The sequence below is a fragment of the Thunnus thynnus genome, chromosome 20, assembly GCF_963924715.1.
Source record: "Thunnus thynnus chromosome 20, fThuThy2.1, whole genome shotgun sequence".
Taxonomy (NCBI): Eukaryota; Metazoa; Chordata; class Actinopteri; order Scombriformes; family Scombridae; genus Thunnus; species Thunnus thynnus.
In genome coordinates this window covers 18315140-18328772 of record NC_089536.1, presented here as the reverse complement: position 1 = coordinate 18328772, position 13633 = coordinate 18315140, and the positions used below count along the sequence as shown (strand labels likewise).

Below are 13633 nucleotides of genomic sequence, written 5' to 3'. Positions count from 1 at the left end.
TTATCAATCAACGCGTGAGTGTTAGTTTTCATGAAGCCGATTCGCTGGTTCTCGACCTTTAAGCGCAACCAGAAAGCCAATAAAAGATCTAGTTTTGCTACTTGACATTGTCTGATTGGCTAGCTGTCACCTCAAGCTCCGCCTCCCCCCTCGTACACTGGAGAGGAAGATGAGTAACTAGCCAGGACTGCTAAATCATGGCCACATTTATGGAACGATTAGCTTTTCTTCAGAAAGTAAGTGCTGTTTACAGTCATTATTAGTGGGGAAAACAATTAACAGCTGAATAGAGCATGATGCATATGACGCAGCGTTAATGTGTCTGTTTGAAGCTGTTTAGCTGTGCCATCATTAGCTTTGCTAGGAACTTAGCCTGGCTGCTAGCTAACAGCATGAAGAAACACATTTGGCATGTTTTTCTGCACATCCCAGGTTTGTTTTATTAAAGTATTATAGCAGAAGGCATGCATGCATCGGTTTTAACTGTCAAGATGGGGGAAACTAAACTGGCTGTCACACCCCGGTGTCATGCCAAGTTTTGTTTCCATTTCAGACTTTATTTCACAGTTTTGTGGACCATACAGTTGTCATGGGATACACACTTTTACACAGCACCGTCACTGTTAGCTTTGAACTTGTGTGATCTAGACTGTTGTCCACCATCTCTCCCTCCTTACTGAAGGTCCCGACTCTGATGAAGGCCACAGCAGATGATGAAAACCCATGTCCTGGCTACCTTTTCCAAGAGATTGGAAGTATCCTTTGGCAGCATCAGATGTGTTTCATCTAGCAGCCCTAACTCTGCAACTTCTGAAAGCAATGCAAATAATATGTTGGCTCACATGACTCAGTGCAAGTAAATTAATTTAGCTGAGAGCTGTATAAAATGGTTAAAAATTACACTTATTATCTGGATTAAAGTGTGGATAAGCTTATGAAGTGGAAATGAAATGGTAATGCTATGAACATTATGGTTGAAAGGGGTTGAAATGGCTGAAATCAAAGCTCAGTGATACATCTCATGAAAAGTGTTCAGCGAAAATAATTATAAAAGAAAAAAAAGCACATCCCTAATATCAACTCAAGAGTTAATGAGTTGCTAATAATGACATTCTGAGTCTATGACGCTACACAGTCATATCCTTGACCATCATCACACTGTAGAAATCTCCCATGAGTCTTCAGGTTGTGGTCAGTGTTTGTTGGAGTATCTTCTGGAGAGGCTGCAGGTGGAGTCCTGTCATGTCAAACTCAAGGTGAGAACAGTGTTATAACTCAACAATTTGTTCCATAAAATTGCATTAAGGTTGTCAGTCTATGAGTAACTCAAGGTTTTATTCCTGCTCCTGGTGTTTTAAGGTGCTGAAGATCTTTGTCCATCTCTGTGGCCACGGCTCCAATCATTTCCTCACAGAACTCAGAAGGAATTCCACTTTCATCCAGCAAGCATCAGGTTAGACATCAGTCACTTTGAACTGTTTGCTACATTGAACTCTCTCAGCACTCTGCGGCCGCTCTGTCACTTGAATATTCATTTTGTCCGCTGCTGCTGGCTGTTTTTCTCTCTTAAGTTTACAGTGGCCCCCCTGATCCCATCCATGGCACAGCATTGTACCAGAAAGTGAGAAACACGGCACAGGTAAGACGTACAGAAGATTCTGTCTCATCATCATTTTAATACAAGTCATAAATCTGTGACAGCAAGGCAAACACACACTCAGTTTCTTATTTATCTGTTTGCAGGAAGTAGCCCGGTTGCTTTTCACAGACATGATTCCCACCAAAAGCGGTGTCTCCCCACTCAATATAGCCCCCCCAACAATGGGTGAGTAATAAAAAAAACGTAACTTAATGAAGACGACTATACATGGCACACACCGTTAAATAACACTGTCACGTAGGATTGGGGATTAAATCCAAATCCAGCATTGAATCTAATTACTGGATTCCATAAATACAATAGGTTCCCTGTGTCTCTCTGTTCAGGTATGGGCTCAGCAGCTTCCCACAGGTCAGGAATGCAGGGATTTGGATACAATCCAGGGAGGCAGGGGACAGGTGAGTGACACCGTTACCTCCATCACAACTCACACAAATCGTATCTTCTTCTGTGTACATTTCTGTACCTTTTACTTTCTGTACCTGTGGCTGTCAGGAGGCAGTGACACCCTGCTGGATAAGATCCAGAAAGCTGCAGAGGTAGTGGCCAGTGCTGTCCTTCCCCCAACTGAGCACCAGGGCATCCGTCTCCATGACAACCATTATCGGGCCGTAGTGGCGCCCTCTGCGCCCATAGAGGTGGCCGTGCCAGCTTGTGCCTACAATCTGCCTGCTCGCAGACCAAAAGGTGAGACATTTTTAAAAATAACTTTTTAATATTTTATTTGCACACACATAATACATGGGCTTATGTTGGGCTAATGAAGCTTGAATCTCAAATCTTTAAGTATTAAATACAGATGTGAATCATAAATGTTTACAGTGTCACCACTACCTACAGCAGTGACCCAGAGGTGCCCAGGGCAGGTGGGAGGTGGCTGGGAAGAGACAGACAGCGGAAACAGCTCCTCTCACAACTCTTCTCAGGACATCGCAGCCAACAGCCGGGCATCTGTGGGCAGCAAGTCAGCAGGCACCGGCAGCCAATCAGGGGCCAGTAGAGAAAGCAGTGGGGACCTATCTGAGCGGTGAGTGGCAAAGTCAACCAGTGACGTTTTAGAGCCAGTAGATTTATCTTGGAACGTCCTGTGTGCAGTCCTGTCATGATTTCTAGGTCGCTGTGTGCAAATTAAATTGATCTATTGTTATTGTCACATCTCTCTTGAACTCTGTCTGCTCTTCAGGGTGGAAGCCTTGCAGTTGGGGGACTGTGGCCAAGAGATGGCGCTCATCAGCAGACTGTCTGAAGGCTCCAGAGTTTTCCTGTCCCGAGAGGAGAGCCAGCACTTCATCAAAGAGTCAGTGCATCCAAAATCAGATCAAGAGTAAAATAGTTTGAGCTAATTGTCCCTTTATGTACTATATTATATGTCTGTTTTCTTTCCATTTAACACAGTGTGTAATTGTTGGGATTTGTAGCCTGATTTCAGTCTTTTTTTTAATCTGTCAGGTGCTCCATTCTTAACTGTGAGGTCGTGGTGGAGTTGCTCTCAAGCAGGCTTCAAGAACCATCAAACACCGTTAAGATGGTAATAATGTTTTACCATCTAGTGAATGCCTGTTTCTTAAAGATATTGTACAACCCTAATATATTGTATTTCTCCAATCCTGCAGCGGGCACTGTGTGCTGTAGCATGCCTCATGACCTCTGACCTCCTCTCTCTGGAGCAAATGTTTGCTGCTACACAGCGAAAGCTTCGTCAGCTAAGTGAAGGGCCACCTGGACCCGTGGCCAACAAAGCCACTAAGGTATAAAAGAGACAGTGAGAAAAAAGCTGCAAATGTTGAAAACTGATAGGACACAACTAGAGAAATTTTTTTTTCTTCTTATCTCCTCCTACCAGATTTTGCGACAGTTCGAGGCTCTGATTTGTGGATCTTTACATGCTACCAGGCAGGAGCAAACAGCAGCAGCAAGCAGCAGCAGCCATCAGGCACCATCTAATCAACTTCCTACATCTACATACTCAAACCCTTTACTTCAAACCCACTCTGCTGACGACAAAAACCTCAAACATTATCAGGTAAAGGACCTCCAGCCTGATATCTCACCTGCAGATATCAATCACCCATCTTCCCCTTCTAGTCTGGCCCGCAGCGGCTCCTCAGGGGAGCCGATGAATGACGATGACAAGGGGTCTCTCATTCAGCAAGAGTTAACGCAAAGCCAGGTAGAACCTGTCAGGACTGCTGAGGTTAAACCAGCAGCTGAAGATCAAGAGTATAACACAGACAGGAGCTCTTCCCCTCCCTCTGAGCTGCAGAGTGAGCAGCCCTGTGTGAGCAGACTGTCCCTGTTCAGTGGTATGGAGCTGGTGACCAAGGGAAGACCGCTGTGTGACAGGTGTCTCAGCGAGGGAGAGACATCCCAGACAGAGACTGATTCGGAGAATGACACTTTAAGGGAGAATCAAGCTGTGGATACCTCTGACAGTCCAGTGGACTCGTCTCTCCCTTGCATCAGTAAAACCAGTGAGGATGCTTCTTCAATTTGCAGTCCAGTTGTATCTGGTAGCAGCCAACCAGTATCAGCCTTCTCATTTCTCAACTTTTGACCACAGAGAGACCAACTTTTTACAGCTGGAACTGTTAAACCAATGATGTCAAAAAGTATTTCTTTTCAGAAATATATTTAATTGTATGAACGAACATCAGATCTGTAAGGTTATAATTAAATAGACAGCTTATTCACTCACGTTTGGGTTTTCCGTTCTTATCTGTATGGTGCCTCCTCGGAAGCTGTATTTTAGCAGCAGCTTGAGTCAGGAGAAAAAAATTCTTTTAAGTATGGATGGGTGCAATCCTGCTGTCTGTTTGTGTCTAATTTCTCACAAGCATTTCACAAGTATGGTTGTCTTGAATTACAGGTTATTACTGACAGTTGCTTTATCTCAGGATTCCTTTTAGGTAATTGAAACAACTTGTACGCCTCTGCAGCACGCCGTGAACCTCTGAGGGGGAGAATCCCTCCATGTGTAATTTGCACTACAATTGCTTTTCTTATGGATTCATAAACCTACAAATGAGAGTTGTCTTCCACTCTTTTTTTTTTTTTTTTTGGTACTAAGCTATTACATTATGTTAATGTAAATGTTGTCTGAGTGTTAGTTTACAAATTATTTATTATGTCTAGCCTGTATTGATTAAAACACACTATGCTTATAAAACACTTGTTTGGGGAACTAATGGAGGAAATAATTATTGAAATTAGTGTGTGTGTGTGTGTGGAACTGTGTTAGGCTAAAAATCTGCAAGCAGCATAATGCAAAATATCTGCAACTTCATGTCACCAAATAAAAACCTTCAGTATCTCACCATTGTTATTTCAGTGATATACTGTACTGCAGTGTTGAGTACTGTGGAATGTAGTATGAATTACAGGTCCAAATGGTAATCCAGCCTACCAGTATGAACAATGAATGCTACTTGTGTTTTTTTTTTGTTTGTTTCAGTGAACTCAAGCCATGCTGTTGCACATGTACAGTAAGAATGCTGATGAACAATAAAACATGCTGTATTTTTTTGTTACAGCACTAACCATTACATAAATGTAACAGTGTGTTTAATAAAACTGTAAATTTATCAGTGACATGTTGCAGACTTCGCTTTCAGCAACGCTTTATTTCAATGTCAAATGATTTGGAAAATTACATAAAATATGAATCACTATCACATCTTATTTTATTTGCAACACAGTGTACTGGTCATATTAAACCATCCATAAACCAGTATGGGTGACAGGCTTTATGACACACGCATACACACGATATGTTGAATGTTTAAAAGAAGTAAACACCTGGTAACTAATCTGGAGAGCCTTTTCTCGAGGGCTTATTTTTGTTAGGAGTCCTACGCTGAGCACGCCACTGACTGAGCCACAGACTCCTGTGCTTGCTGTCACAGCTCTATAATTAGCCAGGGTCTAATCTGAGGTTGGATTTTGGTGGTGAGGCTCATGAAGATTCTCTGTTCTGTTACCTTGAACCCACAGACCTACCACACCTAAATGTTCTTGAATCATTAAAATAGTGAAAATTACCTGCAAAGAACAGTATCTAACTTTATCACTTTGGTTAGAGAAAACACATAAGGCCTAAAATGTTGTTTAACAGGATTGTTTTGGCAATGCTCTTTGGGAGTTAATCTGTTGGCCTCCATCGACAACTCCCACTCCACAGACACAAACATGCGACTGACTTCCCCGGTTGAGAGTAAACAGAATGAGGAGTTATTGAGTAAAGTGCTTCGCTTTATTTAGTTTTGCAAGCACTTTGGATTATCACACTTTTCTTGTGATTAGCACCAATGAAAATGTCCACGCATCATCAACGCACGCATGTTAAGAGAATGATACCTCTTTATAAAGTGCACAGGGTGCGTGCACACACACACACACGCACGCACACACACGCACAAACACACATACACATCAATACTGCACAGTAAACCACAGTGGCTGGGCCATGGAAAGGCGGATGTGCTTATGGTCTTCACAAATGGTACATGGCAAGGTGGGGATGAGCCTTCATGCCCAAAATCTGTAAACCTCCCCACACATCATCCCCTTCCCCCTGACCCGAGTGTGTCGCTTGAGGCTTTCAAGGAGGGGCCACCGTGCTGCTAAAGTCAGCACTGATGGGCGAGGGACTAAAGGTCAGGAAAGGGGTCACAGGTCACGGTCATGTCGAGCCCGGACGTCCTCTGGTCTGCAGACTGCTGAAGTGCGCCTCCCTCAGGACTCTGTTGATGTAGTCATAGGAGACACTGCTGCCGTCTCCATGGAAACCGTGCTGCAAGGAGCTGGCAGAGTCTTCAGGCTTTGGGCTGAGTGAGGACTGGGAGATGCAGTTGTTCTGGCTGTGTATGCATGGCCTGGTGGTGGCCACTATTGCTCTCTCTGGACTGCTGATCCCATTACTGCTGTCACTGCTGGAAGACTGCAAACACAGATCCAGAGATGGGCTTTGATTTTCAGCCTTGTGGATGGATGCAAATGCTGTAAATAAAACATCCTGAGCTTTTCCTGGCATTTTAGCTGTGCATGTGCAATGCAGAGTCACATGTATTTATATGGTCTATCCATAAATGTCAGTGGGCTTTACACTATAAACTGAGAGATAAATGACCTTAGTGGAAAATTTGCTTTTCTCTCTAGTATTGACCTTGATCACACATTCCAATGAAATCTGGGTAAACCTGTGCCTGAGTGATGCTCTAAAGATCTAAGAAAGAATCATCTCAGCCTCACCTCTGAGTCCAAATCTGACACAAGCAGGCTGGGACCCCCTCCTGACCTCTTGGCCTGAGGACTCAGCTGCTGGTCCTCCTCACTGTCACAGCTACGGTGACGCTTCCTGTGAAAAACAGGAATGGAAGAAGATAAGAGTATTGTAGAGTGAACATGTGAAGTGAAGGAGATAGTGTGACAGGAACGATGCAGAGAGGGGGGGTGGAGGATTGGGCGGAGAAAGGCAGAGTACCAGAAAGAGGAGACCAAAAATAGCAACACACACACACTCAGGCAGTTACATGATCAGACATGTGGCACTCCCATTATAAGAACACATTGATTAACATACCTTCACTTGGGTATATACAGAGCTGAAGGGACAAGTCTAAGTAAGTCCACTTCATTGTGTGATCAGACTATATTGTGTGGTGGGATTAGGGCTATTATATAATAAGATTCAAGCTCCAAGATGTTTATTGTCAATGCGGTTATACAAGTACAATCATGTTAAATACTTTGGCTGGGAAGCTCCATTACAGAAAAACAGTAAATACATATACGTATATAAAGACATACAAAATATAATATAATATATAAAGCAATAAATATGTAAATGTATATGTTTAGGGAAAATGTATACATTTAAAGATATATACATACATACACACACATATATTCTGTCTTACACGTATTTGTGTATTTATGTACGTGTGTGTGTGTGTGTGTATATATACACACACACACACACACACACACACACACACACACACACATATATATATATATAACATATATATAAAGGCAGGACAACGTGATTTAGTTACAATGTTGTCTTTTTAGTCAAGGTAAATGTAATACTGTATGTAATAATGAGTATTATGAGTGTGTAATAATGAGTACTAAAAAAGCAAGATGTGTGAAAATGGCTTTACCTGTTGTCAGTCAGCATTTCTGCAGTCTTGACGGATGTTGGCAAATATGAAGGTTGACACTCCTTGTGAGCCGGGACTTGTTTTAAAGCTTTGGTCGGGTTACAGCTCCACGACCATATCGGAGAAAATCAGTATGGCAAGCTCCCTCTCATCTCATCAGGCGGTGCAGAATGTGAGAGTAAAGCCGGCTGAAGCACAGATCGACGGCTGCGGTTGAGTTCAGACCTGTCACCGCTACCGTTGTAACAGCTAGTTGTCAAGCTAACTACTTCAGCTAACTGACCTACTGCTGCCGCCGCTGCCGCTGCTCTATGCTAAACTTCTTCCGCTTTCGTATTCCGTCCACTTGCCGTTAATTGTGGTTAACGGTTTGCCTGGAACTCGACGACAACGTGACACAAGAAACCGAATAAGTAAAGTTAAAGCTAAATTAAGGTTTAACGCTGTCAGAAGTAGGAAAACCGACACTTCGGTGTTGTTAACTGTGTCATAGTGACGAGCTCGTCTTCGCTGAAGAGAAGAGCTCCACCCCTCTGTTTACATGACGTCACTAGTATAACCACGAAGCCGCTTCCTGTGGTGATGAACTCTGAGCTAAGATATAATCTCGTTTTTAGCTTCTTTCTTCCCGAATTAGCTGATTAATTTATCGTAAGAGATGGAACTTTGATATCATGTTGAAAATCGGCTTTTCCGTTGTTTAATGTAAGAGTTGCAACGTGTTGTATGCTGACTAGATAGTTAGAAATCTCACAAGTCGTCATTAGCCTAAATGTGAAATACTGTATATCTACTGTTTGTGCACAGGCAGGTTTATATTTACATCTCTACACCCTCTACGTTTGGTCCTTGGAGATTTTAGTTCGTCGGAATTTAGCTATGTATTCACATATTCATATGTTGATTATTTTATATGCTGAAACTAGGGCTGAAATAAACTATTATTTTCATGTTCATTTAATCTGCCCATTATTTTCTCGATTCATCGATTTATTGTTTCGTCTAAAATGTTCCAAAATAGTGAAAATTACCCTTTTTTATGTTAAAATTCAACACGGTCAAAGTTGACATCTGCATGTCTTTTTGTTTGACCAACAGTCCATAATGATAACGATAATTAGTTCAATGTCATTTATGACCAAAAAAAGCATTAAATTATCTCATCTGAGAACTTGAAAACAGCAGATTTTTGACACTTCAGCTTCAAAAATGGCTAAAATTATTAATTGATTATCAAAATAGTTGCTGATTAATTTTCTGTCATTCGAATAATTGATTAATCGACTAATCGCTCCAGCTCTATCTTAAACCTATGTCAAACTCCCTATAATGCTGTAGCCTATAATAAATACTTGTGTCTGCTCTGCTGCTGTTTTGCATAACTTCAATGTGCTACAACTTATACTTTCTTAAAAACTTTGACTTATGCATTCCAACCCAACATGTAGTGTATTAACTGTCCTATGTACATTTTTCTTTGCTAGCAGCCTCCTGTGTGGCTTGGTATAGGATACCAAGACACATTTTGGTCGTTAGAATCTAGTTTTCATTGTTACGCCTCTTTCAAATACAGTTTTTCATAAACATCCATAGGTTACCATACAGGGTCAGGTACTCAAACGGCAGCAGGGAACAAAAGGAACAAGAATGATCTCTGCATGATAGAGAAGTTATGTTATAAATTTCACATTGATTCATCTGTAGTCATGTTAATGCTGTATATCTCTCCCGCAGATGAAGGTGATACAACACTCTGTGGAGACACTGAAAACAGCTTTGGTCTCTAATCATCAGGACCTAGTTAAACTTTACAGTAAACACACAAAAGAAGAACGGCGTCTTCTGGAGGAGGGATTCCACCCAGGGCAGCATGGTTCCCTTTTCCAGCCCATCACAGTGCATTCTGACTCAGACTGGATTCCCGCTCACCCCGAGGAGCCTCAAGACTTTGGGAGCTTCTACAGAGACCCTTACCGCAAGACCCCCAGTGCTAGCTACAATACCATTTACATTCAGACTATAGGTTAGTTTGTTTGTTAAAGCCTCTGTATTCCTCGCTTCTAGAGAAGTTTGTGAGTGTATGTGTGTGAGAATGTTCTCACAGCTTTAGCACCAATAAGATATAAATGAGCTATTTACACTGACTGACATAGTACATAGGAAAGGACATGTAATAATGCATAACTCATTAAAAATAAATCTGTCACCATGCAAATGATACTGTGGTTTATGCAGATTAATAAGTCATGTACAGTATGGTTTACAGTTATTTTTGGACTCTATGTGCAGCATGTCACACTGTTGTTAGCCTTGATTCAATACTATGTTTCTTGTAGGTTCCTTTGGAGAGGCGGGGGCCCAGACAGACCAGTATGTGGAGTGGCTCAGAGAATACTGCCAGGCCTTCTTCTATGGTCTTGCTGTTAAGTTGCTGCCAGCGGTTACTGTTGCTGAAACAGGGTGCTCTTTCAGGGTTAACAGTAACTCACACAACCTTCAGATCCTCACTGGTAAGTTGGGAGTTTCTACTCTTAATTTTGGCAAGTCTACAATCATACCATAGTCTTGCGATACCAGACAATCAGAGATCTCCGCTTACCGAAATCTGGGGATTTCTAAACTCACAGTAGTTGCTTGAACGGCGGCAAGTACAGCTAACAAACCTACACCCCTTACATTTTGTCAAGGACACGCCTTACCAGAAAAAATGTTCTCCCCCCATTGTCCTCCATCGTGAACTGCATGTCACTGCCCAAATGTGAAGGGCCACCCTAAAGACTTCAGATTGGTTCTGCAGTTCAGGGTTTTTTGTAAACTCTTTATTGTTTCTACCCAGTTTTAACTACAAAACTTGGGAGATTGCCCTCAGTGTCTATGAGCGAAGCATTTAGAGACTGAACTGTGCGTCTAATCATACCATATCCATCCCTATTAGTGTTTTGTCATCATTGTATTCTCTTGAAATTTAGGTGACTTGCTACGATTTCTGGGCAACAGGAAACCAAAAGATGCTTTTTGCATTGTTGGAATTACAATGATTGACCTCTACCCCAAAGACTCCTGGAATTTTGTCTTTGGACAGGCTTCTCTCAGTAAGGGTAAGATTTTACAATGTCTTAACTAAGAAAATACAACTTTCTCAGTGATTAGAATGGAAACATGTTAGCACACAAAACTACTGCAGAATACCACAGAAGAGGGAATCAGTAAATATAGCTTTATCAAAAATGTTGATGTAAATAATACACATATAATTGATAATCAGTTCTCTTCTTTTATGGGGCATTACATTTCTGATAATGTAGTGTGGTTGAGCAGCCACAAGATGGTGCTGAAGTGAAATATATCCAGGAGAGATTTTATCTTCCTCACTGTCAATTCTTATCTGTGTTTACAGGAATGGGTGTTTTCAGCTTTGCCAGGTATGATGACTATTTCTACACCAGAAGTTATGCGGGGAGGCTGAAGAAACAGCTTAAGCCAAAACAAGGGGACTATTCTGTGTTTGACGGATATTACACCCCCCCCCATCACCAGCATTCTGCTGCTTCGGTCCTGCAAGGTTACTAACAATCATGCTCCTCCTCTCACTTAGTTTTGGTACTATGAACTTTGGAGTGGTCTTGCCAAAGGTCCTCCATTGCTTCTTTTCATCAATATTGGTGATTAGAGGACTCAATACTAATGATAAAAACACTTAACTTCTGTGCTTGTGTTTGTTTGGTTGTTTATTTTTTTTGGTCAGAAAAATACAAACTTTAATCATTTCTTTCCAGACAATGACCCATGAGATTGGCCATATGTTTGGAATAAAGCATTGCCAGTGGTTGAACTGTGTCATGCAGGGCTCCAACCACCTGGAGGAGTCAGATCGTAGGCCTCTGGATTTCTGTCCCATCTGCCTTCGAAAGCTACAGGTCTCAATTGGCTTTCAAATAGCTGAAAGATATAAGGTAAAAAAATACATTTTTCAAGGAACAATAGTCTTATGTAAGGCAGCTGACAGTACAGTGCTGCTCCGGTGTCATAATTAAGATATAACCATCATCATATTAACTGGAAGACAAGGTATTGTTAGACTAAGTAGCTTCAGCTGATTCTCTCATAGATTATATAGTACATCCTCAATGGTACAGGAGGCCTAGTCATGATATACTCCATGCCAAAATAGTTTTTGTTAGCTTAATTTGAGTGCTCACTTACTTAAGTCAGTGAGTTCAGTCTAAGGGTCACATGACAATTTAAGCCTGATTATTTCAACCCACTTTCTGGCTCTTTCTAGCACGGCACCAAGAATGTTCCCAGCTGCCTGAGTTCAAAAGAAGTCTTTAAAACAGACTGAATTTTAAGTGTAGATATTGGAAGACATATTCTACACTAAATTCACAGTGACTGCTTGAATTTTAACCATAATTGTATATTTCACTTGCAGTGAGCGCATAAACTTTTTCTCTTAGAAATTATTTTGTTTTGCTTATATGCACTGTATCTGTTACTATGGTAACTTTACTGTACACTCTAGTGATTTGTTGCAACATGTACTTTTTTTTTTTTTTTTTACAGAGAAACTTCTGGTTATTCTTAATGATAAGATGTTAATCAACCCCCCCACCCCGAAGATCAATTTTACCAAATGCATTGACAAAATTAGATCCATTTTGGTTTTTGTTCTTTTTTAAAGTGATTATCTGTGTTCATCAGGCCTTAATGCACTGGATGGAGGAGGATCAGAGTCAAACATCCACACCAGAGGAGGCCTCTGCCTCTCAGCTCCACTTTCCCAAACCCACTGAAGCCTTTCATACATCCAAACTGTGGCTCTGCAGGTGCCTGGACATACTGGAAAAAAATGAACGATAGGACTTGCCCATAACTCTGGGTAAGATCTAGGCAGAGTAGGATGTCTATATGCATGTAGCATGTACTATGCATCATTTACTCTGTGCTTAACATTTCTGCTGCTGTTTGGTTTCAAAACAAAATCTTGATGTTGTTATGATTGTTACACCCAATTTCAGAATGACAACAAGGCCTTATATTTTGTGTGAGGGGTATTGGCTGCCCATAGCAATATGTCTAGAAGAGACTCTTTATATTTAATATTCATTTATATACTAAGTGAACACCTGTGGGCATGTGTGTGTCCAGACAAAATTAAACTGTATGTTCAGTTCAGTGTTGTTTTTTAACCAATGTTGTAAGTATTTACATTTATTTTTCTATGTGAACTGAAGGTACAAAAGCATTTACAACTGACGTGAAGCGAACATGATGGGGTCATGTGACACATCTCATCCACTCTTGAAAAAACTTGTTCATTGTTGGTTTGTTGCCTCTTAGCTTGAGTTTTTATGAGTTCTGAGATCAATTTATTTGAATGTTTGGTACAGTGGCTTTATAAATGATCTGGTTGAAGTGTATTAAAATGTTAATTTATCATATGTGAAAGGTAAATATTTATAAAAATAAACAATTACACATAATTTAGATGCTCAAATCACTGTTGTTTATTGTGATTGAACACATTTTCATTACAAAAATTTTGACCTCTCACATCACATAAGTGCATTGTCAGCTTGGTGACAGTTTGATGAACAATAAACACTTTTAACCACACGTTTTCTCCTGAGCTTCATGTATTTTCTATAACACAATCTTTCAATAGATTTCATGTTACAGAAGCTGTGCAATTAATTGTTTTCGCGGCTAAATTTGCTTCACAGTATTTTTCTGGCTATCATTATGGTATCGATCACCAGCAGGTTTAGTTTATCAAGTTTAAGTGTTACAGTTAAGTTTAGTGTTCTTCTGT

General features: G+C 40.9%; 3 protein-coding genes across 5 annotated transcripts; 2 read left to right on the top strand and 1 right to left on the bottom strand.

The window, feature by feature from the left end:
• The first annotated feature begins 109 nt into the window (after positions 1-109).
• On the top strand, positions 110-4719 carry tepsin (TEPSIN adaptor related protein complex 4 accessory protein). 3 transcript variants are annotated; one of them, XM_067577185.1, is made up of 13 exons: positions 110-236; positions 683-755; positions 1165-1256; positions 1360-1453; positions 1572-1639; positions 1744-1825; positions 1987-2058; positions 2159-2347; positions 2483-2687; positions 2844-2957; positions 3110-3188; positions 3274-3408; positions 3504-4719. In XM_067577185.1, exons 1-13 carry the CDS (start codon positions 198-200, stop codon positions 4212-4214), a joined length of 1953 nt encoding a protein of 650 aa, XP_067433286.1. In that variant the 5' UTR covers positions 110-197; the 3' UTR covers positions 4215-4719. The 3 variants fall into 3 exon arrangements, with proteins under 3 accessions (XP_067433286.1, XP_067433287.1, XP_067433285.1); XM_067577186.1 differs by having other exon boundaries at positions 2156-2347; positions 2501-2687; XM_067577184.1 differs by having other exon boundaries at positions 2156-2347.
• Positions 4720-5316: 597 nt separating this feature from the next.
• On the bottom strand, positions 5317-8357 carry si:dkey-21c1.1 (uncharacterized protein LOC100150256 homolog). The gene is made up of 3 exons (XM_067577196.1): positions 7822-8357; positions 6908-7013; positions 5317-6596 (listed from the first exon to the last, which is right to left on the bottom strand). The coding sequence occupies exons 1-3, from the start codon at positions 7836-7838 to the stop codon at positions 6339-6341; spliced, it is 381 nt and encodes a 126-aa protein (XP_067433297.1). The 5' UTR covers positions 7839-8357; the 3' UTR covers positions 5317-6338.
• LOC137172661 (archaemetzincin-2) lies at positions 7222-13437 on the top strand. The gene is given in 8 exon segments (XM_067577195.1): positions 7222-7278; positions 9556-9844; positions 10158-10331; positions 10791-10919; positions 11219-11343; positions 11345-11383; positions 11598-11774; positions 12523-13437. Coding segments are annotated over 7 exon segments (1092 nt in total). The 5' UTR covers positions 7222-7278; the 3' UTR covers positions 12682-13437.
• Positions 13438-13633: the final 196 nt, after the last annotated feature.